We start from the raw sequence: 24,558 nt of genomic DNA on the forward strand, positions 1-24,558 counted from the left end.
GATCATGAAGTTTCATGTAGCAAAGAAGAAATTTAAGGAGACCCTACGCCCGTATGATGTGAAGGACGTTATAGAGCAGTACTCTGCAGGACATCTGGACATGCTCTGCCGCATTAAGAGCCTTCAGACCAGGTCAGGACACACTCAACTTAGATCTGAAATTGCAAAATCTAAAAGAAGTGGTTCATAAAGTATGCATTGTATTGTTATAAATCACCTTTATTCTGTCATGATTTGCTCCGTTCCTCATGTTTACTGATTTTTCTCTGTAAGCGTTTTATTTTGCAGCAAAGACTTGCAAAAGTGGAAGTTGCTGCTGATGTTGCAGTAGTTTCCACTAGGCGATGTCTGAGATCACTCTGTAGAGGATCCCCCTTTTTACCTTTTTTCTCACTGGCAAATGTTGACTCTCTTACCCTGGTATAAGTGTGTATGTATGTGGACATGTGTGTGCTCTCTCTCTCAGACTAGATACTGTAGTGGGTCCCCCTCCAAGACCCTTCAACAGCCGCATCAAGACCTTTTCTTCTCCCTCCCTGCATTTATATTACAGCCAGGCCCGGAAGAAACACTCAGCAGCGGGGTCAGGCCTTCCCCGTACTGCTCTGCCTGTCGAGTGCTCCCACTAACAAAACTTTATGGCTGTCACTTCTGGGTCAAATAGATTTGTTTTTTTTGTTTGTTTTTTTTTTTACAATCGCTGTGTCCACTTTCTTCCAGATTAGACTGTAGTCCTCTTCTAGTCCTACAAAGGCACTCCAAAGTCTATAGAGAGACAGTCTTCAGGTGTTAGACCTGATGTTTTTTTCTGTTTTCTTCTGCATCTGAGATAATATGTAGTCAATTGTTACAAAAATGCTCTTAGATGTTATTTGACCCAGGTTTGACTGCAGTTTAGTTCATCCAAATATGTTTCAATCATGTTGCAGAGGTCTTCAAAATGCTCAAACATTCAGTTTCAGACATAAATACCTAAAATGTTAACAATAGGCTTGAAATACCTAAAATGTTTATAATTTACATGCATTTTGGTTACGAAGTACAACTTATGTTTCCATTTATTTCAGTATGTAGACTGACTGTTCAGTTTTTCTCACCAAAATACTGAAATAGTCTTTTATGGCATCATTGTTTTAATCCCTGAGCAGCTTGAAGACCTCATCTTGTTGGAGCATTTTGTCAAATAACATGAATAACTGTAGAATTAACAAAGTTCTTTCTATAGATGTATATCAGTAATTCATTATTGTATGGTAGATGTATGCAAAAGACTTTGTAAAATACCTTCTCAAAAATATCATTTTCTAAAAATACTCATAAAGTGTTAACACAGTGACTTTGTGTTAACATTTTTAATTGCATAACTAATTTTTTTTCACCGTTAATAAATCAGCTGATTTACATTAGTGTGGATTACCCTCATGTTGTCTGAAGTCATATATTAAGAATTTAAGCCCTAAGTTAAGATAATCATGAATATATCTTAAATAATGTATATTATGCAAAAGCAGCGGTTGAAATTTTGGGCCTATGCAAGACTTGTACTACAATTTGTACAATCTAGACGTGTACTTAGGTGGCTTATAGTGATAGAACAAATTTTCTCACATTTATAGAATTTACTCTTTGGTATAAATCCCTGATTCAGAACTGACGACAGTGTTCAATGCATTTGCTAGCAGACTGTATATTTAATGTATTTATATTTATATTGAAAATTCTACACATATTACACATAATAATTATACTGGCATTCTTGTTCACTCTATAATGTGAATAACTCTAAATGTACTCATACGCATCCTACTGTTTCCAAACTTGCTTATTCCAAAGGGGGTGCTACAACACAGATAAGAACTAAAACATCCATAGTTATGTAATCCATAGTTTGATTGTTCTTGGCTTTTAACCACGTATAAGTAGTAATACCGATGATTAACTTAGTGCTTGTTTTCTATGTACAGTTTGTGTGTATGCATTTGTTAGTAAAAGCTATAGATGCACACAGATATCTGTATAATATAATGCATTTGCTACCGAGTTGGTTATAATTTAGTGTATTGTATATTCATCTTCCTGTATTTTGTCTTTCTGTGTGTATCTATTTGCTGTTTCTAGTATCAGCTGGTGTATTTGCTCATGTGCCTTTGCGTATGAGTGTGTGTATGTGTGTGTGTGTGTGTGTGTGTGTAGTATCTCATCTAGTGTTTCTCCTGTCTCCAGACTGGGCAGTGCAGCAGGCTCTGGTCCCAGCCTGAGTAGCCGACCCAGGAACATGTCGTCTCCTGCTCTGCACTATTATTACAACAACCACAGGAGGAAGCTCTCTGGCTCAGGGTTACTTTTATTTAACTTTATTTTAGTTAAATTTATAATCCCATTAGCTGCATTAGCTCCCTTGTCATCATCATTAGTTCCCCTGTGGATCCCAAAGATGTGTGTCTGACCTAGAAACACCATGTACAAACAGACATGCATGTAGGGATGCAAATAATCTCTAATTGTCCAAACAACTGGTAGTACCATATGGGTAGAGTTTAAATTTCATACTTAGGTGATGCCTAGAAAAATTAATAGATGAAAAGAACTGCAACAAACACATTGATCATCCTGACTGACTCCACCCATCTGGTATTTATTTATCTGGATTTGATGTACACAAACATTTGCACATGTGTCAACATGTATAAAACTGTTCAACACAAGCCTAAGCCTGCAATCTAAGCCTAATGACCAATAGTAGTTTTGCTCTTCATTTTGTCCTCACCAGATGAGGAAAAACGTTGTGTGAATGTTTCTAACTTAAGTGCTGCTGTGTCATGTGTTTGAAATATTTTACCATTAATCCATGTGGTGTGTTGTAGATCAAATAATATGTGTGTTATTTTTGCATGTTGGGGGCAAAACGCAAAACTTAACCTCACTTCTTCAGTCTTATTTCAGGATGTAATCACTTTTTTGTCTTTTTTTTAAATTGAAATTACAAATACTACTAAATTTCCAATTGCCTTTAAACATGATGTATCTACCTTGTGATCCCCTTTACTCTTCCATTTTTATTTCTAAACTTAAAACTTAACAAATAAAACCTAAAGTCTAATTCAGCACATATTCACTTTGCTGTGGAAAAACAGGATTGGTCTTATTAACAATTTTGGGTCAATCAATTTGATACATACATTTTAAAACTGCAAATTTCATGTTTCCCCCAACTGCAACATGTTTTCATGTATTCATAAATCTAACTTTGAAATCTTGTGTTACTCACTTGGTTTGCTTTAGGTTTGTTGCCTGACTTGGGATAACCTGAAGTGAAGCTTACTTCACTGGCCACTGACAGAACAGTATTGATTATCAGCTTTTAACATTGTGTGTGTTTTGTGTGTTTGCATCAGGGTGGATCAGATCCTGGGAAAAGGTCAGATACCTCCAGATAAGAAAATGAGAGAAAAACTCCATCAGGATGGAGACTCGATGGAGGGCATGAGCATGTTAGGGCGTGTTTGTAAAGTGGAAAGACAGGTGAGTTCAGATGTGTGAGTCACAGAGAGTGGAAATAAATTTGTTAGTCATAGGTACAAGATTTTAATTTACAAAAAAGCAGTACTTGTATGTTGTATTTGGATTTTACTCATTTACAGAATTTATTTTGTTTTGAATTTTCTTCGTATATACAGCATTTTCAGAAAAGAATCCCACTGTCCCTTGTGTGCTTCATTCTCACTCTGTTACTCACAGGTCACCTCCATTGAGTCCAAATTGGACTCTTTGCTGGAAGTTTACCGCCAAGTCCTTCAGAAAGGCCCCTCAGCGCTCACCCTCTCCTCCTTACCCCTATTTGAGCTGAACAACCACCAGCACCACAACTCAGACTACCGGACCTCCCTCATAGGCAGGGACCTCCCCTCTCCTCAGGGGGGTGATCCAGTTGGGGTCGGCGGAGACAGCAATAATGGCATACGCCGGCCCCTCGGTGCCAACCCCAGGGGGCTGCGGCTCATCCTAGCCCCAGCTGATGATGACGGCCCCCCAGACTCAGCACCTCCCTCCTACCCCCCATCCACAGCCTCCCTCTCCCCATCACCCCTGTTGCCCCCCGAGAGCCCCTATCCAACCCTAGTAGGGCCCAATGGCACCTCTAAAAGAGCACACTTCAACGACCTGCCGCCTCCGCCTCCTTCGACCGGAGCCTTTACCCTCCAGCTTCCCCCCATGCTGCACCCCTCTCACCTTCGATGCCCCTCTGACCCTGTCCCGGATGATATGGAAGATGAAATGCCAATAGAGGAAGGAGGCCTCGGCCCCTCTGTTGTTGTGAGATCCAGTTTGGATGTGGACCAAGAAGAGGACAATGAGGCAGGACCTACCCAGGAGAGGGTCCAGCTGCGGGACAACCCTGCTGGCTCCAAGGGTGAAGGGGTCTGGAGGAGGCACATGAGCTTGGAAGTCAACCCCCTGCTATTACTCTCATCCAGCCCAGAAGGGAGATCCTCAGACTGGGGAGGCAGGAAATCCCTCTCCGTACACAATCTCAGTCAGCCTTTGACCCAACGTGACCCTGGTCTTTCCTCCATGCTCAACAACAGCAGCAGCAGCAATGGTAGCGAACATGACAACCCTCATGGAGATCTGAGCACGTGGGATGAAACAGAACTTTTTATTGGAGAGTGCAAGCTTCAACCGCCAGAAGAACATTTTACCTTCCTGTCCCAGGGACCTGACAACAGCCCAACAGACCTTTTGCAGAATGTGGAGGAGGCTGCAGCTCACAACATGGGAAACCCAGATTTTCTTAGTCAATCACCACACATACAGCTGGCATAACCACAAACACAATTACACAAACAATTTTTTCCACTTTTTCAGGTACAAGAAAGTTATATGAATTGTACCTGATGTACTGTACATGAATTGCATATGGACATTTGATGTTTTTACATTTTGTCTTACATGGCTATATGGCACAGTTCATGACACAATACAATTGTATCAGCTTTTGTATACATTTTTGTGGGATATTAAAATTGATCAGGTACAAAACACATTTTGCAATATAGTATTAAAGGTAAAAGTATGAAATACTTATGAATAGTAGCTGTATCCATGTAAGACAAAATACAAAACACTCAACAATACACTAATACAGGCTGAAAAAAAGCATGAAATTGTACATTTTACAGTTAATTTATAAATTTTGTTTACTTCCCACTTACATTTTGTAGAGGCTGAATCACAGAAATCCTCCCTTAAAGAAAATGTGCATTTTATCAAAAGATAAAACATAATACAAACACAGTCTTACGCACATGAATTCCATAGCTGTGAGACAGAACATATATTAAGATGTTAATGTATGTCACGTTATTTTAAATGAACAAATAAGGAATGTGAACTGCGATTTTAGGCCTACATACAGACTCTTTGCCTTGACACTATGTACCATAAATAGTTAATCACTAATCAACCCACCACATATGGACACACATTGGTAGACGCAGAAACACACTCAGATGTACAAATGCTAATCCTCTAAACAAGAGCCAACTTTTCGATGAGCTGAGACTGATTGACTGACTTTCTTTTTCATATAAGTGCTTGTATTCAGACTTTCTTCTCATGGACAAGGAAGAAGACAAGTGTTGCTCACCCTCTTCAAAGTCTGTCTTTGGCAATGGAAAATGCTATTTTTACTTCTTTTTTCATACATATCACTGCATGGACTCTTTCCAAAAAAAAAAGAAAAATGTTGCAAATGAGGATAATAGGTGTGGCCTGATGTGACGGGAATGGTTGAATTATAAAATCAGACCAAACTTTCAGCATGCATTCAGACCACAGGTATCTCCTTTTGCCCCTTCTTTGCAGCAAAGGCCTTCTTTAATGTTGATTAAGGTTGCATAGTTGTATCTGTCAGCAGGGGGGGATTTAGATGCAGCAAAGTATTGGCTTGTAACTGTATCAGCAATCGTTCAGTACAAGTGTTGGATTGCATCCCACTTGTTTAAGTGAGGCAATTGCTAATGGTCTGAATGCTGAATTGCAGTAGGCTAAGTGTGCTTTCTCAGCTCAGCATGAGATGCTGCATGTCTAAACTATTGCAATACTTAAAGTCAAGAGCAATCAGACACATGCTGGAGGCTTGGATGTCCTGCATGTTAAATTAATGTGTTCTCAAAACTTTTAACAAAAGTATTTGAACATGTACCAATATGAATATTTTATTCTAATTTGAACTAATTTGATATTAGTTTAAACTAGTACTGCCATTTTATATGGTTAACCCAATTAATTTTATTTTTGACAAACATATTTGTTTAAGCCCTTATTCTTTTGACAATCCCTTTCTTTTCACTGGGTGCTGGTTGCACCATGTGTGTAATGATGACAGGCTGCTGGACTGACCCTACCCCTTACACACAGTCAGGAACATTGATAGATCAAAAGTTATGACTCTGCTGGATGCTTTAGATTCCCCTAACACATAATTGGGAACATTACACGTTGGATGCATTGTTGTTGTTCCATTATGAAATTTGTCTTTACTTTTATTTGGATGAAAAATAGCAGAGTGAGAGAATGTTATGCGGAGAAAGACCTTATCCCAGCTCCAAATAAAGAAATATGCCCTGTAAAGACTAAAATATAATATAAATCTGTAACTTTTATATTTTTAGATGAAGAACAGTTTAACCCATAAAGACCCAAACATCCGCCATCAACCAAAAGCATCTACTGCTCTAACACGTTTAATATAATACAACAATACATATTAATACATGTAAATATTTGATGTAAAATGCAGTTTTTCATCTTTTCATGGTCATCAGATATGACTCTCATGGACGTTCAGAGGCTCCATAGTGAACGCGGAAACACTGTCATCTTCTACAACATTAACTGACCAGTAAAACCCATGGACTTTGACAAATGACAGTGGATGGAGATGGTTATTTTTACATTTAGTTATTGATATCTTTGCGGAAAAAGTCACTTTTTCTTCAGTTTTCTGTTTTTAATGTAGTAACAATCAACTTTAATCTGAGCTTTAATGAACATCCGCATGAAGAGTAATTTAAATATAGAAAAATAACAGATTTTTACTGAAAAACACAAAATACAGAGGATCATATCATACATATGGTGATAAATCAAAAAAGAACTGAGAGAAAAATTAATTTTGGAGCTGCCACAAAAGTAGCAATGGATCTTTATTGGTTAAACAACGGAAGTTCTCTGGGTCTGGGACAAAAATGAGGCACTGTGTACATCTTTTTCAGAATAAATGTTCATATACATTTGCAGTCATATGTAAACCCTCCAATCTTAGAATCTTCTGAGAAACAAACATAATGAAGATTAATGCTGGGAAAAAAACAATATATAAAGATGTAGAAAATACACTAAAACACTTTGTTTAAACTGTACAGATCTACAGCACAATGAACAGAATAAATGACTCACAAAACCACATCAACACAAACACACACCTTGAAGGCTCCTATTCTTTTGAACAGACTTAAATCAAATATTGGAGAGACAGAAACATTATATTAATTAAAAGTCATTAAAATCAGCATGTATCTGATGTATTCAGTAAGGAAACTTCCAAAAAAACAAAAAAAAAACAAAACAAGAATTGTGAACAGTGTTTGGCATGTTTGACAAAGCAACGGCACAGTGGGAACTGTGTAGTTCCTGCTTCACAATAAAACCTTTATTTAAGGAGGTCTGTCAACTGAAATGCTAGAGTTTACAAGAAATGTGGTTGATATTAAGAGAAAGGTGTCACTCAGTTTCATATTTTTTGATGCAAATACCAGATGCAAGAAAAACTTCCAGAATCCAGATATTCACTCAATTAATGTGCATACCAAAGATGATAAAGGCTGAGGAGTGATGTATTCATCAGTGAGTTACACACAGATGCATATGGTCAGCAGTAATACCCTATTGACCTTCGGCAGACAGGGTAAGAAGATCCTCTGTGCAGAAAGTATTGCTCTCTGGGTCATGGAGTAATGACTGGATCCACCTAGTTTCCACTCCCTGAAAAAGACTTCATGTGATTTATAGTTGCTGAGAGGACACGTAAAACATTGGTCTGTTCACATACCTCATCAGGTAGAACAGGTTTTCAAATATTCACACATATCTTTCTCTGGACTGTACATGATAATAATACTCACATCAATCAAAATACCTGTTAAACATGTCTACTTCAGTGCATTTCCTTCATAACAAATACTGAAAAAGTTATTCTCACTAGTTTATTGGAAATATGTCTTTACATGGCATTGTCCTACCACTACACTTGTTAGGAGGATTAGTTTTATTACCATTGTGATGATTTTTAACCATTTTGATTTTGCTTCTTTGCACTTTTAGGGGTATGCAGTCACAGCAGTCTTAAATGTATTTTAATATGTTATTGACAAAATTTTACTATAATAACCATAATTAAATTACAGTTATATTCCCTTTGTTTTGAATGATAAGTGCATTGCTTAGTAAATTAACCTCTTAAAATTCTGTTGTACTGTAAAATTTTACAACTATTATCTATTAACAAATTACAATTGTACCTGTAGACTGATTTTGAAGTAGACCTCCCGTGCAGGAGTTGTTCTGGTATGGTGAATATATAAACAACAAAAGCACAGTTGTTTTTGATGAGTCTGATAAGCCTGAAAATGTGACTTGGTAGTAATACTTAATCTTGGACTAGTACTTTCGTTGTAGTTATATATTGAGTTTTCTAAAATAGGCCATAAGTGAAAACTCACATACTCAGCATTGAGGTAATGGATGAATTGATCCCTTCATGAAACATTTTTGCAATCTGTACAGTGCTTCATTGTGCCTTTCATGCATATGAAAGATTTTTTTTTTCCTTTACAGGGCTATAAAAGTCTGTGGTAGTTTCTGGACAGCCTATAGGTTATTGCATATGGTTGAGGTCAAATTTTGCTCATTTTGGGCACTCATTTGCTCACTTTAATAAGTAGCTTCAGCCACATACTTTACATATGGCTTCGGTGGTTAATGATGCCATTTCTCTACTGCTTGAACAGTAATTTATTACACAACTGGCCTTAAAGCTTGATAATGTTAACATTATTATTATTATTTTGAAATTAATTTATTAAAGTGCACATTATGTTCTCTGGATGAGAAATGCAAAAATGATTTTATTATACATTAATAAAGTACATCTTAACTAAACTATTTTGTTGTGTGAATGTTTTTCAAGGACTGTTTTCACATGAACTTGAAAGCTCTGACATGTGGTCGACATTTAGAATTGTGCTATTAGATTATTACCTTTTTTCTTAATGTTCAATGTTATACGTATGATATTCATTTTAAATCATAGACTGTGTTTTATAAAGTAAATTCAAGTCATATACTGATAATATGACTCTATCTACACCAGGGGTCGGCAACCCTGGTCCTACAGAGCCACTATCGTGCATGTTTTAGATGTATCCCTCTTCCAACACACCTGATTCAAACGATAAGCCTATCATCACACTCTGCAGAAGCCCAGTAATGACCATCAGGTGTGTTGGAAGAAGGAAACATCTAAAACATGCAGGATAGTGGCTCTGTAGGACCAGGGTTGCCGACCCCTGATCTACACACTGTAAAATGAAGTACACTTGTATCTACAATCACCATCAGGGGTGTCAAACATATGGCCTGTGGGCCAAAACCAGCCCGCCAAAAGGTCCAATTGCGCCCGAATTTGTGAAATGCAAAAATTACACTGAAGATATCGACAGCCAAAGGTATCAAAATCATTTTAGTTCAGGAGCCACATAATGCCCAATTTGATGAAAATATTTACATTTGCAAACTATCATTTCACAAAAATGTGAATAACCTAAACAACCACAGACCACCTCAAATTTCTTTAGAAAAATAATGGCATTTTTAGCAATTTTTTGCCTTTTACTAAATGTTTTGTACCTTAGTAGATCCATTTTGATGTGTAAGCTGTAATGCGCTTGTGTAAATGAAAAACGGAGGCACAAAATTTTACTTATTTTTCTAAAGAAATTTCAGGTTGCACATGTTATTCACATTTTTTAAAGGGTAGTTTTTAAATGTAAATATTTTCATAATTAAATTTTACTTTTTTCACTCCGGGTCTAATTATTACAAAAAAATAAATGCATACTGTGAGTTTTCCTGAGTTTCCAGTCGGTAAGTGAATGCGTCCTAGTCTTGCAGGTTAATTGAGGTCAGACATGAGCAGGTGTGAACAGTGGAGACAAAATGTCCGACTGGGAGGATGAGTACGACGAAGACGGTGCTGCTATTCCGAAATCTGTCACCAGATCCGCTCCAACTGAATCGAAATTGCCAATCAATGTATATAAAACACAAAATGTTTCTTTTGGCGTAAGAAATGGGCCCAGGTTTGGAGGCCCAAGACAGGAAAAGGCTGTTAGCGGCGGCAAGTATGGACAGTGGAGAGGGGAGGGCGGTTTACGGAACACAGACCCTGAAGATGGACCTGGGTTCCGGACTCTTGGCGGTGGAAGGTCGGGCTTTTCTCCTGTAACTATCACCGTGGAAAATGCTTCAGTTGGTAGGATAATAGGTAAGGTATGAGGAACAGCAGCCAGGTTCTGCTATGAGAAAAGGCCTCTGTTGAAATATTGGCTAGCTCGCTAAGCTAACAAGATGGCAGGATGGTTTTAAGCAGCTGGACTATGCATGACCCTACATAAAGGTGTTTTTATAGTTATAGTTCATGTACTGTTACAAGCACTATGCACACATGATATATTAAGAATCGAAACTACTTTTGCTGAAGGTCGTGGAGGAGCCAAAATTCGTGAACTTGAAGAGATATCTGGAACAAGAATCAAGGCAAGTCCACTCCATAAACAGATGTATACTTCAATAACAAACTACATTATTTTATGCTATTTCACGAAAAAACCTGAATCGGTTAATATTAAGAAATAGATCAGAAGCATCCATTTATGAGACAGGCTTAATTTTAGAGTTACTGCCCAAAATTCATTACTGAACACACATTTGGCATGTAACCAAGGACATATTGAGTAGGCACTGTGGTTAGCACATATTTAAGTTGTTAGATGGTAAATGGACAGAACTTATGTAGCGCATTTTCTACATCTAAATGGTGTCCAAAGCGCTTTACAGTGTCTCACAGTCACCCATTCTCACACACATTCATACACCAGTAGGTGGCTGCTGCCATGCAGGGCACTGCCAGTCCCTACTGGGAGCAATTTAGGGTTCAGTGTCTTGCCCAAGGACACTTGGACACGTGGACATTAGGTTTGTAATTACACTGTTTCTGCCTTAGGTAAACAAAGGGGACTATGAAAGCGAAGTGGTCATCTTTGGATCCTCCCCGGCCCAGCAGAAGGCGAAGGAGTTAATTGAAGACCTTGTGGCAGATTGCAGTTCAAGCTTCCGCAGTGGTAGGAAGTAAATTTTCTAAAATAGTTGCTACTACACCTACATAAGTTCTGTGCAGTAACGTTGAACGGGTGACCCAGATCAAAAGCGCTTAAGGTTAAGACTGGACCCTGTTCTGCTGGTCAAAATCCTTAATTAGTCTTCAATGAAATTACCAGGAGAAACCAGCATTCGAGACAACCAAGAGTTATTGTTGACAAAAAAATCAGAAAGAAATTCTGCATCACCTTATACACCAGAAAAGATCTGACCAATAGGTCAGGTTTTCACCTTATCTTCATCTCCAAATGTCGTTTTCCATGCCCATTGATCATTTTCTTTGGATTGACTAATTGACACCATTATAAGGTTTCCTAAACTTATTGGCCGTGTTATCAGATTACACCATTAGTTCCTCCTGTTGTCAGGCAGATCTACTGTTTTTGGACAGCTCCCAAGGGCATCCTGACCTGTTTTGAAAAATGCCTGATTGGCTTCACAGGACTTCTAGCTTGGCTTGAACAATTCTAGGTAACTTCACATGGTTTAATAATTGATACCTTCACCCTTCAGCACAGCTGTGTGTAAGCCCTTCCCCAGACATGTCTTTACAGAGCCTTTTTGTCTTTTAACACAGTCTTACTGCACTTTACACCATTATGTTTCTGTATTTTTCTTTCTTTCTTTCTTTCTTTCTTTCTTTCTTTCTTTTTATTTTGATCAATATAGCTTGCAGTGATAATTTCATATAGTGACCTTTAAAACAGTTTAAATCTTCATCATTCTCCTTCTAACTTGTCATTATTTTGCTTCTAAATCATTCAGTGAGTTTCAACCCTTTAAATTCCAAAGAAGCAATATCGTGACAAGCAACACAACTGAATGAAACAGATTTTTGAAATCTTTATCAAAATTGAATATTTAAAATGAAAAACAAACAAAAAACTCTGTCTAACAAGTTAATAATATTGTTTTCAACCAATCAGTACTAATACATTTTTAGACATGTTGTCATTACTACTCATTGTTTTGCAGCATAATCATCATTGTAAGTAAAGCATCAAAGTACAGCACATTGCCCACCTGAAAAATTACACTACATCAGTCGTGGGGATTTTGTTAGTATGGTAAGATTTCTTATCCAAACACAAAATGCATCTGATACTTTAAATGAGTACCACTGATATCCAGGGTTTCAGCTTTGTTGAATATTAAATGTGGGTTTGCTTGAAAACAGTTGTTTCTCTGATAATTCCACAGTATGTGTGCTTTGCTAACCTAAAATACCTTTGCAATCAAATGGTATGGAGACAGATTTTTTTAAGACTGGAGTTCTTGTTGATCACTTGTGTGATTGGCTTATGAATTAATTGTATATCCTGCCACATAATGTTGTTTCATAGGCCCTAGTAGAGGTGGAGGATATAACGGAGGAGCAGGGAGTGGCTCTGTGTGGTCTGCTGAGGAATTACAGGCTGCAAATGTCACCCCAGTTCGACAAGTCATAGACTGGAATGCGATTAGGGAGAACAAGGATAAATATGAGGAACTCAAGTGGAAGGGTAAGGCCTTGTATATTATCACCACTGCTGATTTGACATTCTATATATTTAAGCAATTATTATTTTTAACACTGACTTAATTGTTGTAACACTGTTTTATATGAAAGTAGAAGTCATGACAAATTACACCATTGCTATTTACACTCATGATTGGATGTAAAGATGTTTATACCATTTATACACAGGGATGCACTAACATACCAGCTGTTGTATTAAAGGGTGATTACATTTTTCATCATTCAGATATAGTGAAAGGGCTGTGTAGAGTAATACAGTTACAATGATTTCTTTCATTCCCTGCCATAGTGGGAGAATAAGTAACAAAACAAACAAAAAAAAATCTATCATTGTCAATGTTTTGATGATGTTGCAAACATCAACACCACTTAACCAATCTGTGCATTCATTTTAACCCTTTAAGCGCCAAAATCATAATTTTGCGAAAAGGAACATAACTGAATGAAACGGACAGGTTTTTGAAATCTTGATATCAAAATTGGATATTTTTTGAAAGAAAAGAAAAAAAAAACTCTGGCACCTAAAGGATTAATTAATATCTTTATTTACACACTGTCAAGTATGTCTGCAATATTTGTAACTTATTACAGATGTCGCACCAATGAAAAAGAACTTTTACACTGAAGCAAAGAGTGTATCCATGTTGACGACAGAGGAAGTCAGTGAGTGGAGGTAAATCTAGCAGTTTTTTTTTTTTTTTTTTTTTTTTTTTACATCCTCAAAAATATGTTTCTTTGTGTCTGACTAATGTACAATATATATTTTACTAATAGTTGTATAACATATAGTTGTTTGCCAAGAAATGGCTTTCTTTAAGAAACAGAAATGGAGGGAATTGTTCCATTCAATCTTTTTATTGAACAGTAAATATGATTCAGCTTAAAAGTAGGAGTCACTACCCTGTTTACCGTATTGTCTTACCTTTTGTTGCTTTATTTAGTATTGTACAATAGTTACTTAAATTTTTGTAAGATTGGCTTGATGTCCTGTACTGCAACATGATGATGCACATATATTGATGCAGTAACAACTTTGGATTAAGCAACCTGTGATGTATATGAAACCACTGCTTTAGATTTGTTTGAATCTCAGTGGAGGTGGCACAGATAGAATCAGTACCTGGTGGTTCCTGCACTGACATGGTGAAAACACAAAAAAGACTGTGCCGGGTCATATTGGGCTGAACTGATACTGGCAGTGGAAGAGCAACTTTTAAATGTTTAAAGTAAATGATTGAAAATGTGATTCATTGACAGTCCTGGAAAGCTTCAAATTTTCTATTTTCATGGAGTTTTCCAAAGTCTACACTTTAGTAGTGGTATTCAGAACCTGATAATAATGACCAAGTAGATATACTTATTGCTTTTCTAAAAAGTAGATGTCACAATAAGGCAACTGTTGTTTTAAGCTCTTCTCTAGGCTCAGTAAGTTTGTAATTAAATCTGTATTTGCACCAGATTCACTGTTAACACGTTTTCTGTTCAAATTATGGTTTGGATTTTGTTTGTCCTTGTAGACCAAGGAAATATTACATAACACCCAGTTCATTTTTTTGTGTGATGTTTAAATTTCACAATAGTTTGGACCATGTGTGACCTGTTAAACTTACACTTAAGTGTTTAATAAGGGCCTTTCTGCCCTCAACAGTGCATAGTTGTCTTTGACACCATGTTTGTGTTCTTTTTTTTTTTTTTTTTTCAACAGGAAGGAGAACAATAATATCTTTGTGGATGATCTAAAGGAGGAAGGAGAAAAGCGACCAATTCCCAATCCTTGCCGTACTTTTCTGGAAGCCTTTGAGCTTTATCCAGAGATCATGGAGAATATTGAACGGGTAGGCTTTGTTAAGCCAACCCCCATCCAGGTATGACCAGAAATTTTCTTTCAAATTAAATGGAAAATGAATCCCAATGAGGATGCAAATCTGTGGACAAAAACCTGTCTCTAGTCAACGTTCAGTCACAAAACCTCAGGAGCACAAATGTACTCATTCTACCAATTGTTTGACAGACTTTCCAGATAAAAACACATGTACATGCTGAAATGCTCACCTGAGCCCACAGTAATATATGGTCATCAGGCAAAAATTCAGAGCCAGCAAGTTACAAAATGTTATACTTGGAATACAAAGTAAAGACACTTTTACAATATCAGGAATTCTTAACAGACTTTAGCATCTTTGACAAAGCAGATGAAATAGTGTATATGCTCGATAGACGTATTGGAATAGAGGAACCCATGTCCACGTTGGAACACATGGGCAGGTTTCCCTCAAGATAAAACATTTGAAGCACTAATGATGACATTTTTATGGGAAGATTGTTTTTATTGCTAAAAACAAAACTAATTTTGATCAAACTATTGATTTACGTACTTAAACTTGAGTGGTAAGAGTATTGTTAGCATGAGGTCCAGGTACCGTACCCTTTTCATATCTACTGGATATGTTCTTTGAGACTCTTTTCATGCTGGTGCAGTAATGCCCTTAAATCACCAGGATCTATTGTTGGAAATAATTGCTGATCTTTCATAATGTTCCTTCTCACAAAGAAATGAAAGGAAATGAGTGCTGTCTTCGAGTAGTTTAGTGACCTTACACAACCTTTTGTTGAATGACGTGAACACAGAACCAAGTAAAAAAGTCTTTAATTTTGTTAAATGTATTTGAGGTTAGTGGTCAGGCCTGTATGGGTTGGGTTTTCTAGTGGTTGTTGAGCTGACAGTGTTCTCGTATGCAAAATTCAGAAAAGATGTTTGCTGCAAAAACAAACTGAAACTGATGATCTGTCATCATGTTAGTCTGTACTTTCATTTCCCAGTAACAGGGATGGTCAAACAGAATTCAGTGTCACTGGGTTGTGCAACAAATAAAAGGTGCACAGTCAGTGCTGTACATATCACCCCAGGCAAGAATTGCTGGCTATAAACATGTAACCGCAAACTGTTATGGAAATGGTTTTCCACTCTCATGTATTTTGTTCCACCCCAACCTGAATCGTTGGGATTACTGCAGCTGTTCCAGAGGTGGACTTGCCATATGTGCCACCCAGTTCAGTGATGGTTTAAAAACTCTCCCTCATCATTCAACGTTTGCTATTAGGCTGGCTCTGAAAAAGAAATGGCTTGAAAGGCTTTTAGGATGTCCTGAATTTGTAAAGAAAATGTATCTCTGTCAACATTCAACTCTTTTTTTTTTCTTTTTTTTAAGTTTTGCTCTTGTGTTGAAAAGTACTTTATATTTCTTCTTCTCCAGTCTCAGGCATGGCCAGTGTTGCTGTCTGGAGAAGACCTGATAGCCATAGCTCAGACAGGAACAGGGAAGACTCTGGCCTACCTCTTGCCTGGGTTCATTCACATGGATGGACAGCCTGTGTATGCAACACTAGTTCATTAATTTACAGAGCACTTGAATTCATTTTATGGACTTGGATGTTGCTGATGCTATTGCTCTTGTGTATATTTTCACCATTTTGTTTACTATGAATTATAAGATATATATATATATACACCCCCCTTCTCCCCAGGCCTAGGGATGACCGCGGGGGTCCAGGCATGTTGGTGCTGACTCCAACCAGAGAGTTAGCTCTACAGATTGAAGAGGAGTGCAACAAGTATCGCTATAAAGGCTACAAAAGGTTTAGCCATTAAAATTGATTAATAGGTATTTTCAGTGTAGGAATGGCATGACCACAACTCATGCTCATCATCTCTCCTTCTTCAGTGTCTGTGTCTATGGCGGTGGTGACAGGAGGGGCCAGATAAATGTGGTGAAAAAGGGGGTCGACATTGTAATCGCTACTCCAGGCCGACTGAATGATCTACAAATGAATGAGCTCATCAATCTTCACTCCATTACCTACTTGGTCAGATATTTTTGTTTTAGGGTTTGGTTGGGTCTGCTGTTACATAAATCTTTTTTTATCTTTTGGACTTCATGTTTAATGCTGCTTCAGTGGATTGTACATACAGCCAGTTTTTCCACTGCATTTTGCTGATTCATTGTATTGGCACAAACATACGTTTTACAACATTTGTCAGTGCAGCAGCTCTGTGTATTAATATTTAATGTTTGGGGGAAAAAAGGTCCTAGATGAAGCAGATCGCATGTTAGACATGGGCTTTGAACCCCAGATTTTGAAGATTCTCCTTGACATCCGCCCAGACCGTCAGACTGTTATGACAAGGTAAAGTCAGGTTACATGTTTAAGCCAAGTACAATACAGAATTCTGTACAGACTTCTTTTTTATTAATTTCAAGACTCTTATATTCTTTGGAAAACTTGAAGTGTATTTGTCTTTGTAATAAACTGCCATCTGCTTGTTTATTCAGTGCCACCTGGCCTGTTGGTGTGAGACGACTGGCCAGATCCTACCTTAAGAATCCCATGATGGTTTATGTAGGCACCCTGGACTTGGCAGTAAGTGGAAATGGAAAGAGTTACTCTTATTACTGTATAGGATAGAAAGATTTTCAAAATGTAGCTTTTTAGCCACTGTAATATCTTTGGATTTGTCTTAAAGTGTATTAACTAGGTCATATGAGATGCTGCGTAGCTTAGTAGAGGGTCTGTTATTTCCAGAGGATGTCCTTAACTTTATTGAGGTTTAAAAACGAGAGAGAATGTACTGTTGTGTTAGCATTTGGACCACGGTTGTGCATTTTGTGTCTTGATTCTTAGGCAGTTAACACTGTGGATCAGACCATTCTGATCGTCAGTGAAGAAGAGAAGAAGTCCTACGTGTTCAATTTCATTAGAAGCATGCAGCCTGATGATAAAGTCATTATCTTTGTTGGGAAGAAGCTTCTGTGAGTAAAATGTGGTGTTTGTTTTCCACTGTCACGCCTTTGGTAAATACAGTTAAATGACATTAGTTATTTACCAATGTCAATAAAATACTGAAGTGAAAGCTACATGTTCTACAAACTCTGCAAGCCAGTTTCCTTTGATGGAAATGCAACTTTTTGTGTATGTGGGTCTATTTGTGTATATTTAGGGTTGATGACCTGTCCAGTGACATGTGTCTGCAAGGTCTGGCAGTTCAGAGTCTCCATGGTGACCGTGAACAGTGTGACCGTGAAGAAGCCCTAAAGGACTTCAGAGAGGGTATGCAACAGGAAACAAAATGAGGTTTTGAACAGAAGACCTTGCCTTTACCTAACTAAAGCTGGTGTACCTACGGACTAATGAGTATTGGAGTTTTTCAACTGATGGCATAGGAATTTCATGTATAAGAGAACAGAATGTTTTCTGTTTCCAGGTCGAGTTCACATTTTAGTGGCTACAGACCTGGCTTCTCGAGGGTTGGATGTCTGTGATATCACTCATGTTTTCAACTATGACTTCCCCCGAAACATAGAGGAATATGTCCATCGCGTGGGCCGCACTGGCCGAGCAGGGTAGTAGTGTGTTTGTCTGTCTCCAGTGATCTGTGTTTTGCATCATTCAGTATGACTGAATGACTAGAAATAACTAATGCAACAGCATTGCTTTATTTTCTGATACATTTTTGTACAGACGTTCAGGTGCTGCCGTTACCTTGGTAACAAGAGAGAACTGGAAGATGGCCCCGGAGTTGATTCCCATCCTGGAGCGAGCAGGACAGGTTCTGGCAAACATTTTTGTCGACATGTCTCTGAGGCTTATTGTAGTTTTTCACAGAGTGCAGTAATATACTAGATACAGTAATGGTGCAGTAAATAAGACTGTCAAATATATAAATTACTATATAGTCTATAGAAGCGTGGAGAGGCTTGTTTTGAATGTCTTGTTGTTAGGTATACAAAAACTTATGAGAAAAATATTTAGCTTATGCAATTACATCATTCCTATGTCAGTGCCTGTTAATTAGGTTTTTAAAAATGTTTTCAGGATGTTCCTACAGAATTGGTGTTGATGGCAGAGAGGTATGAAAAACACAAAAAGGAGAGAGAGATGTCCAATCCACGGGAGGGACAAAGGAGGTGGGGGAGGAGGGAGCCGAAATGGTAGAAGAGGAGGAGGCTGGGATTGAGACCAAAAGTGGAGAGACTAATGAATCTTTAATGTAAGTCTACACTACTTATTAATGGTATTTAATCCAACTCTTTGAAAAACAGTGATGTTAGAAATGTTCTGAAATATTAATACCCTCACATGGGCACTTTTAAGCTTGAGGTAAAAAATAAAACAAAATGCACAAGACACTGCATGACCTTTTTTTTTTTTTTTAGAAAAAACTCAGAAAAACCCGCTTAAAAAATCTAATGCAAATTTCTAATCTAAATCTGTTGTCTGATTGTTATTTCTCTCAACAGGATGGAACTGACCAAACCTCTTTGTTGATGTACATAAGTTATTGTTCATTTGTCATTTTGACGCTGTTATCGCTCATGTTGTGCATCAGTTCAAAAATTGATTGAAATGCACACATTTTCTTCACATTTCTTCCCTCTATAACACATCAGCCACAGCACTCTTATAATTTCATGTATAAATTTAGATTTGGGTAGGAATCTGTATTGTTTAATTTCTTATTGTTTTAGCAACATTGAGTGTGATGATTAATGCTTTTTGAAACCTGCAGTGAATAATATGATTAAACTTGTTTTGTTTTCACCACTGTGAATGACCTGTTTACCTGATAGATGCTAAATGTAACTTTTAAAGATAGAAAAGGTAAATAAATTAGTCTTGAATGGTGATTTTTAATTTTAGTCCAGTTCCACATGCTGTCTGCAGAGACAGAAACTTAATTCTTAATATCTGTATTTAAGTTTATATGAAGTTTTTATTTTGGACTACTCATTCTAACTTTGAAAATTAAGCCCTGGTTTGGCTGTCAGATAATAACACACAGTACATAATGTCAAAACTATACGTTTATTCAAAGCAAGTGACTTTTAAGCGTAACAATGTCCAAATTCTGAATCCAACTCCACCAGCGTGATTTAGAAATGAGTAAATTGAAAAAGAGGCTCAGGGGGTGAGGGGGGACAGAATGACAAAATGTTTGGGTTTTTGTACAAGTTTACCACCAAAAAAAAGCCCTGCCTCAGAAAAACAATGTCACTTTATGTGTACTGTATATGGGTCAAAACACAGTATTCAAAATCTGATAAGACATTTTAGAGACAATTTGACACATTAGTGTTGCTAAATGACCCACATTTTTACTATTAAATTCATTTTTGCTTTAGTTGGACCATAAGGGATTATCCAAAACAAGGAGCTACTTTATATTGAAATAAATGTTGGAATGCCAATCAATAAAAGTTCGCTCTCTGATGGGACATTACTGTGTTTTGACCCATATTTAGAATATTTTTGGTCATAGTCCATGCCCATCAGGAACTGAGGCCTTGAAGTGTTCTGTAACACCTTCAATTGGCTGATAATATCAGTGATTCTGTGGCCATCACAATCTGCCAACCCACTGTATTACTGTATAACCTTTGTGTTTTAACACATTAGTTCAAATCCAAACTGAGATACTATCTAATAAAGGTAAACAAAACAGCATTCATGTGTTTCGACAGAGTTGAGATATAAAACACTTTAAAGCTCGGAAAGCAATTTTAGCATTTTTAGTTGATTTCATTTTAGTGTATTTTTGTAAATATAGGAAACCCCTTTTCACGCTCTTCTCTGATACGAAGGGCCAAACTTTTGCAGCTCCTCTGACCAGGACCAGACAGCAGGTTCTGAGTTGGGATGAAGAAGTTGTTGAGTTGACCACGTTCCAGATGGCTTTCAAAATCCTTAAGAAGCAGCTGAAAGCACTGGCTAAGATTTGTGAAGGCCCATTCACTGTCTTTAGTTCTGGAACAGCAGGCATGTAGAAAGGTAGTCTTTGCATGGTAGGAGCAAAATTTGTCATAGGAGGAGTTCTCGCTCTTCAGCAGACTGAGAAGGTGCTTCAGAAGCTTCAAACAGTCCTTCCTGCATATAAAAGCAAACAAAGATAGTCAGGTTATAATGTTATGAGGGAACAAAATTTCAATACAACAGAAAATACTTAGGTTTTCGTAAATGCATGCATACAGTATACTTTACTTCAAGAATGTGTTTGAACCAAATAGTAACCTGCAGCAGCGATCTCCATCTTTTTCACAGCATGTCTTCTCTGATCCATGATTCTTCAGTATCGCCTTCTCAACATGAGAGAATGACACCCGCCAAATGTCTGCATTTCACAAAAGAGAAAATACTCTTATCGTTAGGGGAACTCTATACTTCCTTTTTCTCTTCCCTTTTTTCTCACTTGTGGCAGTCCATGTGGTAGGGTTAATGTAAAACAAGGGGAAAAAAATTGACATTCACGTTTACATTTTCAGCTTCTACCTTTGGGGCAAAATGAACACATTAATTACTCAAAACTGAAACAATTATGCATTTGTTAGAAAAAAAAAAAAAAAAAATCTAAGACTTTAGATTTTAAGAATGAATATAACCATGGGTGTGTTTTATGCTTTGTAACAAATGCAAAGCAAATTTTTCTGAACCGGAATCTGTGACACAAAAACCATGATCCAACCCTTAGCACTACTTACACTATGTATTTTTACTGACATTGGACCCCATAAAGAATTGTAAAAATGGTCACCTTTTGCCAGCACTCCATCACATTCCGTGGTTCCTTTGCCTTCATACTTGGGGACAAGGTAGTATGGCATGAATTTGAAGGTCTGCTTCACTTTCCTTCCCAACCAGCTCTCTATCGGAAGGCCATCTTTAGTGAAAGATGGCCAGCTGGATTTAACCATAAGGGACAGAACGACATCCAGAGAGATGATGGCTGACTCTACCGTTACGTTCAGAGTCACTGCAGGACAGCCCTTTTTCTTCTTTGACACCTCCACGCCTTAAAAAAACCAACGTGCACTGTAATAGTTTTTACACATTTTCACAGATGACACAATCACTATTAGTTTTGACGAGACTTAATTGTAGGTCTGCGCCTTTTTCCCCACCTAATTTAAACTGCAGAATTCTGTCTAAGTGGTGATCAAGAAAGAACATCTTCAGAGACAATGATGAGCCGAACCAGTCTGTCTTCAGAGCCATACATGTGTTTATTTGCAAAAGCAAGGAAAAACACACAGAGACACACCCGGGAATGGTCTGAAGGGTAGCCGAAAATCCCCTATCATTTATACCTTGTTTCGGGGCTTGGGGTGTGATTTCCCCGGGTCGCTCCTCCCAAAATCCCCTTTTTCCAGCATTCTAGAAAATTCGGGGTACTTTTCCACTGGCAGAAACCACCCTTCGGTTCCTATTACCCCCGGAAGCTTCCCTTTTAAAACCATCTTTGGTCAGGCCCATCTGTGCCATTTACCCTACTTGCTGCCTACACACTCAAGGTCACTTTTTGGTCATCTCACCAGTTGTTTTGGTTTTTCTTATCAGTTTTGGTTCTTCTTTTACTGAAGTGGCGCAGCTGTGCCGAATGTTTCACTAGATGGTCTGGGCATACTGCCCAGAAATTATTAAGCCAGCACCATCCTGGTCTACCATAGCCAACATGGTTTGCAGGGTCAGCAGCCGGGTCAAGGAACTTCATACCACAACCAGCAGAGAATCCTCTTTTCACAATTGTTTACAAAAGCTTGCGCCTGCAGAATCATCAGCAGGGCCTTCTTCAAACAGTATCTCTTTTACATTATTTACCTTATTTTATTCTCTACAGTTTTAAGTGTTGATACTGTATTGTAGAATCACTGCAGTTGTGTTATTTAATGTTTACCTGAGACTCACCTGGAAAGTTCTTGATGCTTTTTTTCACTTCTTCCCTAAACTCCTTCAGCATTTCATTTGCACTCAAAGGGTTTGACTCTGGTTGAAATTTTTTCAAAGGATTTTTTCCTCGCGGCAACGTCACACTATAAAAAGCTCCATCATCTCCAAATGGTTTAATGTCCACACGCTCAACAGGAAAAGGCAGCATGACATCAAATTCATCGGGGTTGGAAATCTGAACAAGCACAAACATCATTGTTCAACACAACCCACTTTAGAACACAACTCTCACAAACAGTTCTGTCTGACATAAAGCTGTCCACATCTGGCTCAAAACAGCCAAGGCATTTTTATAGGATATTAATTTTAACATGCAATTAGACCAAGTGTTGTTTATGCATTTGGCAGATGCTTTTTTTTCCCAAAGCGACTTGCAGGGGAAAACCAATCAAATCACTCAATCAAATTTTATTTATATAGCGCCAGATCACAACAAAAAAGTTATCTCATGACACTTTATATATAAAGTTGGTCAAAACCAGACTCTAAGCCAATTTACAGAAACCCAACAGAATCCTCCAGGAGCAAACACTGGTGACAGTGGCGAGGAAAAACTTCCCTTTAACAGGCAGAAAGCTTACCTGTTGTGAAGCTTACCTTCAGGTTTTCATAGTAACTTCCAGTACGTAGTGGTTCCTGAACTTCTGTAAAGCAGCAAGTGTTGTTTTTTAAATGTTCCACTATCTGTTTTATTATCCTGTTGATGACTTGTGATGCCTCTGATTTGTCATTCATCTTAATCTTCAGTTTTTCTAGAGTTGTGAGAAGGATAGTGTTCATATCTGCTTTATCTGTAGTGTCAGCTTCTGGATGGTCCTCTGGTATCTTTTGCTGCATCTTACCATCCACCAGTTTTGCTTTTCTTCCCTGTACCTTAGCCTTTATTGTGTCCTCAGGTGTCTTTAGCAGTTTTTTTGTTTCCTCCGTTGCCAATAGCTCTGGTGACTCGGCTCTGACACCACATGCTTTTACTTTTGCTGCCTTTATAGACTTGGTTTTTTTGTCCATTGCTGTTTCTAGCCCTACATCTGAGGATTGTTGCGGTGAAATCTCTCTCTCTGTACAGGCTTTGACTTTCATTGATGTTTTTGTGGTTTCCTTTGGTATCTTTTGCCGCCTCATTTCCTCTCTGGTTTCTTCTGGTGATTTGGCTCTTCCGGCGCATAATTTTGCACTTGGTGTCTCTGTTAGATAGTGTGTGGTCTTTCCACGTTGGGCTGTCTGAGCAAACGTTTTCTTCTCAGTGTGGTTTACCTCTTTTGGCTCCCTTTTCTTTGGTTTTCGTTCCTCTGTGGTGTCAGAGAGTTTCTCTTCTTTCTGTGGACTTTCTGGTAGAGAGACATGTTTAAATTCCTTGGCTGTAGTTTTGCTGCCGGCACTCTTGGTCTCAGGGCTCTGAGCCTTGCGTGGTCTACCTCTACCAGACATATTGGCACAATGAGAAGACTGAACTTCTGTGTCTGAATATCATTCAGAGCATTTCCTGTAAATGGATGAGAACACGCCCCTGCTTGGCTGTACATTGCCATTCAGCTGTTAAATGAGATGTGAAGATTGAAATATGGAGACATGTTGGCAGATTAACCACCAATGATAATATAATAATCATCTCTTAACTTTCTTTTGAAGTATTTAGTATGTAGAAAGAAAATATTTAATGAACTACAGTCAACACCAATTCTTAGATGAACAGCTACATCTTGTGGACTAAACAGTAAATTGTAAGGCGTGGAATAAATCCTCCGATTTTGTCAGTTTCATTT

The 24,558-nt window shown here is 37.8% G+C and overlaps 3 protein-coding genes across 5 annotated transcripts in view; 2 read left to right on the forward strand and 1 right to left on the reverse strand.

Annotated features, from left to right (window-relative positions):
* The window catches only part of kcnq5a (potassium voltage-gated channel, KQT-like subfamily, member 5a), a 114,494-nt gene extending 108,756 nt beyond the window's left edge, over positions 1 to 5,738 (forward strand). The window contains exons 12-14 of the mRNA XM_030156790.1: positions 1 to 132; positions 3,396 to 3,522; positions 3,739 to 5,738. Coding sequence (XP_030012650.1) covers positions 1 to 132; positions 3,396 to 3,522; positions 3,739 to 4,824 — 1,345 coding nt within the window. The 3' untranslated portion in view covers positions 4,825 to 5,738. The remainder of the gene's footprint in view (positions 133 to 3,395; positions 3,523 to 3,738) is intronic.
* Positions 5,739 to 10,278: 4,540 nt separating this feature from the next.
* On the forward strand, positions 10,279 to 19,031 carry ddx43 (DEAD (Asp-Glu-Ala-Asp) box polypeptide 43). The gene is given in 17 exon segments (XM_030156645.1): positions 10,279 to 10,606; positions 10,823 to 10,878; positions 11,345 to 11,462; positions 12,843 to 13,001; positions 13,610 to 13,691; positions 14,724 to 14,883; positions 16,273 to 16,391; positions 16,544 to 16,654; positions 16,741 to 16,882; positions 17,103 to 17,203; positions 17,350 to 17,437; positions 17,699 to 17,826; positions 18,015 to 18,124; positions 18,279 to 18,417; positions 18,536 to 18,623; positions 18,890 to 18,963; positions 18,965 to 19,031. Coding segments are annotated over 17 exon segments (2,070 nt in total).
* A 767-nt stretch (positions 19,032 to 19,798) lies between these two features.
* On the reverse strand, positions 19,799 to 24,532 carry cgasa (cyclic GMP-AMP synthase a). 3 transcript variants are annotated; one of them, XR_003937427.1, is made up of 6 exons: positions 23,393 to 24,532; positions 22,754 to 22,970; positions 21,603 to 21,860; positions 21,083 to 21,182; positions 20,307 to 20,938; positions 19,799 to 20,079 (listed from the first exon to the last, which is right to left on the reverse strand). XR_003937427.1 is itself a non-coding variant. In XM_030155332.1 (5 exons), exons 1-5 carry the CDS (start codon positions 24,221 to 24,223, stop codon positions 20,599 to 20,601), a joined length of 1,746 nt encoding a protein of 581 aa, XP_030011192.1. In that variant the 5' UTR covers positions 24,224 to 24,532; the 3' UTR covers positions 20,201 to 20,598. The 3 variants fall into 3 exon arrangements, 2 of the variants coding, with proteins under 2 accessions (XP_030011192.1, XP_030011193.1); XM_030155332.1 differs by lacking the exon at positions 19,799 to 20,079 and having other exon boundaries at positions 20,201 to 20,938; XM_030155333.1 differs by lacking the exons at positions 19,799 to 20,079; positions 21,603 to 21,860 and having other exon boundaries at positions 20,201 to 20,938.
* Between the last annotated feature and the right edge of the window lie 26 nt (positions 24,533 to 24,558).

The sequence above is a fragment of the Sphaeramia orbicularis genome, chromosome 15 (genome assembly GCF_902148855.1).
Source record: "Sphaeramia orbicularis chromosome 15, fSphaOr1.1, whole genome shotgun sequence".
NCBI classification, from domain to species: Eukaryota; Metazoa; Chordata; class Actinopteri; order Kurtiformes; family Apogonidae; genus Sphaeramia; species Sphaeramia orbicularis.

What these genes read in the sequence shown, in the direction of transcription:
- cgasa (XM_030155332.1), bottom strand. Translation starts at nt 24,223, where the DNA reads ATGTCTGGTAGAGGTAGACCACGCAAGGCTCAGAGCCCTGAGACCAAG. An exon ending in AAGCATCAAGAACTTTCCAG is followed by an intron (nt 21,861 to 22,753) that starts GTGAGTCTCAGG and finishes GGTTTTTTTAAG; the next exon opens with GCGTGGAGGTGTCAAAGAAG. An exon ending in GATGGAGATCGCTGCTGCAG is followed by an intron (nt 20,939 to 21,082) that starts GTTACTATTTGG and finishes TTTTATATGCAG; the next exon opens with GAAGGACTGTTTGAAGCTTC.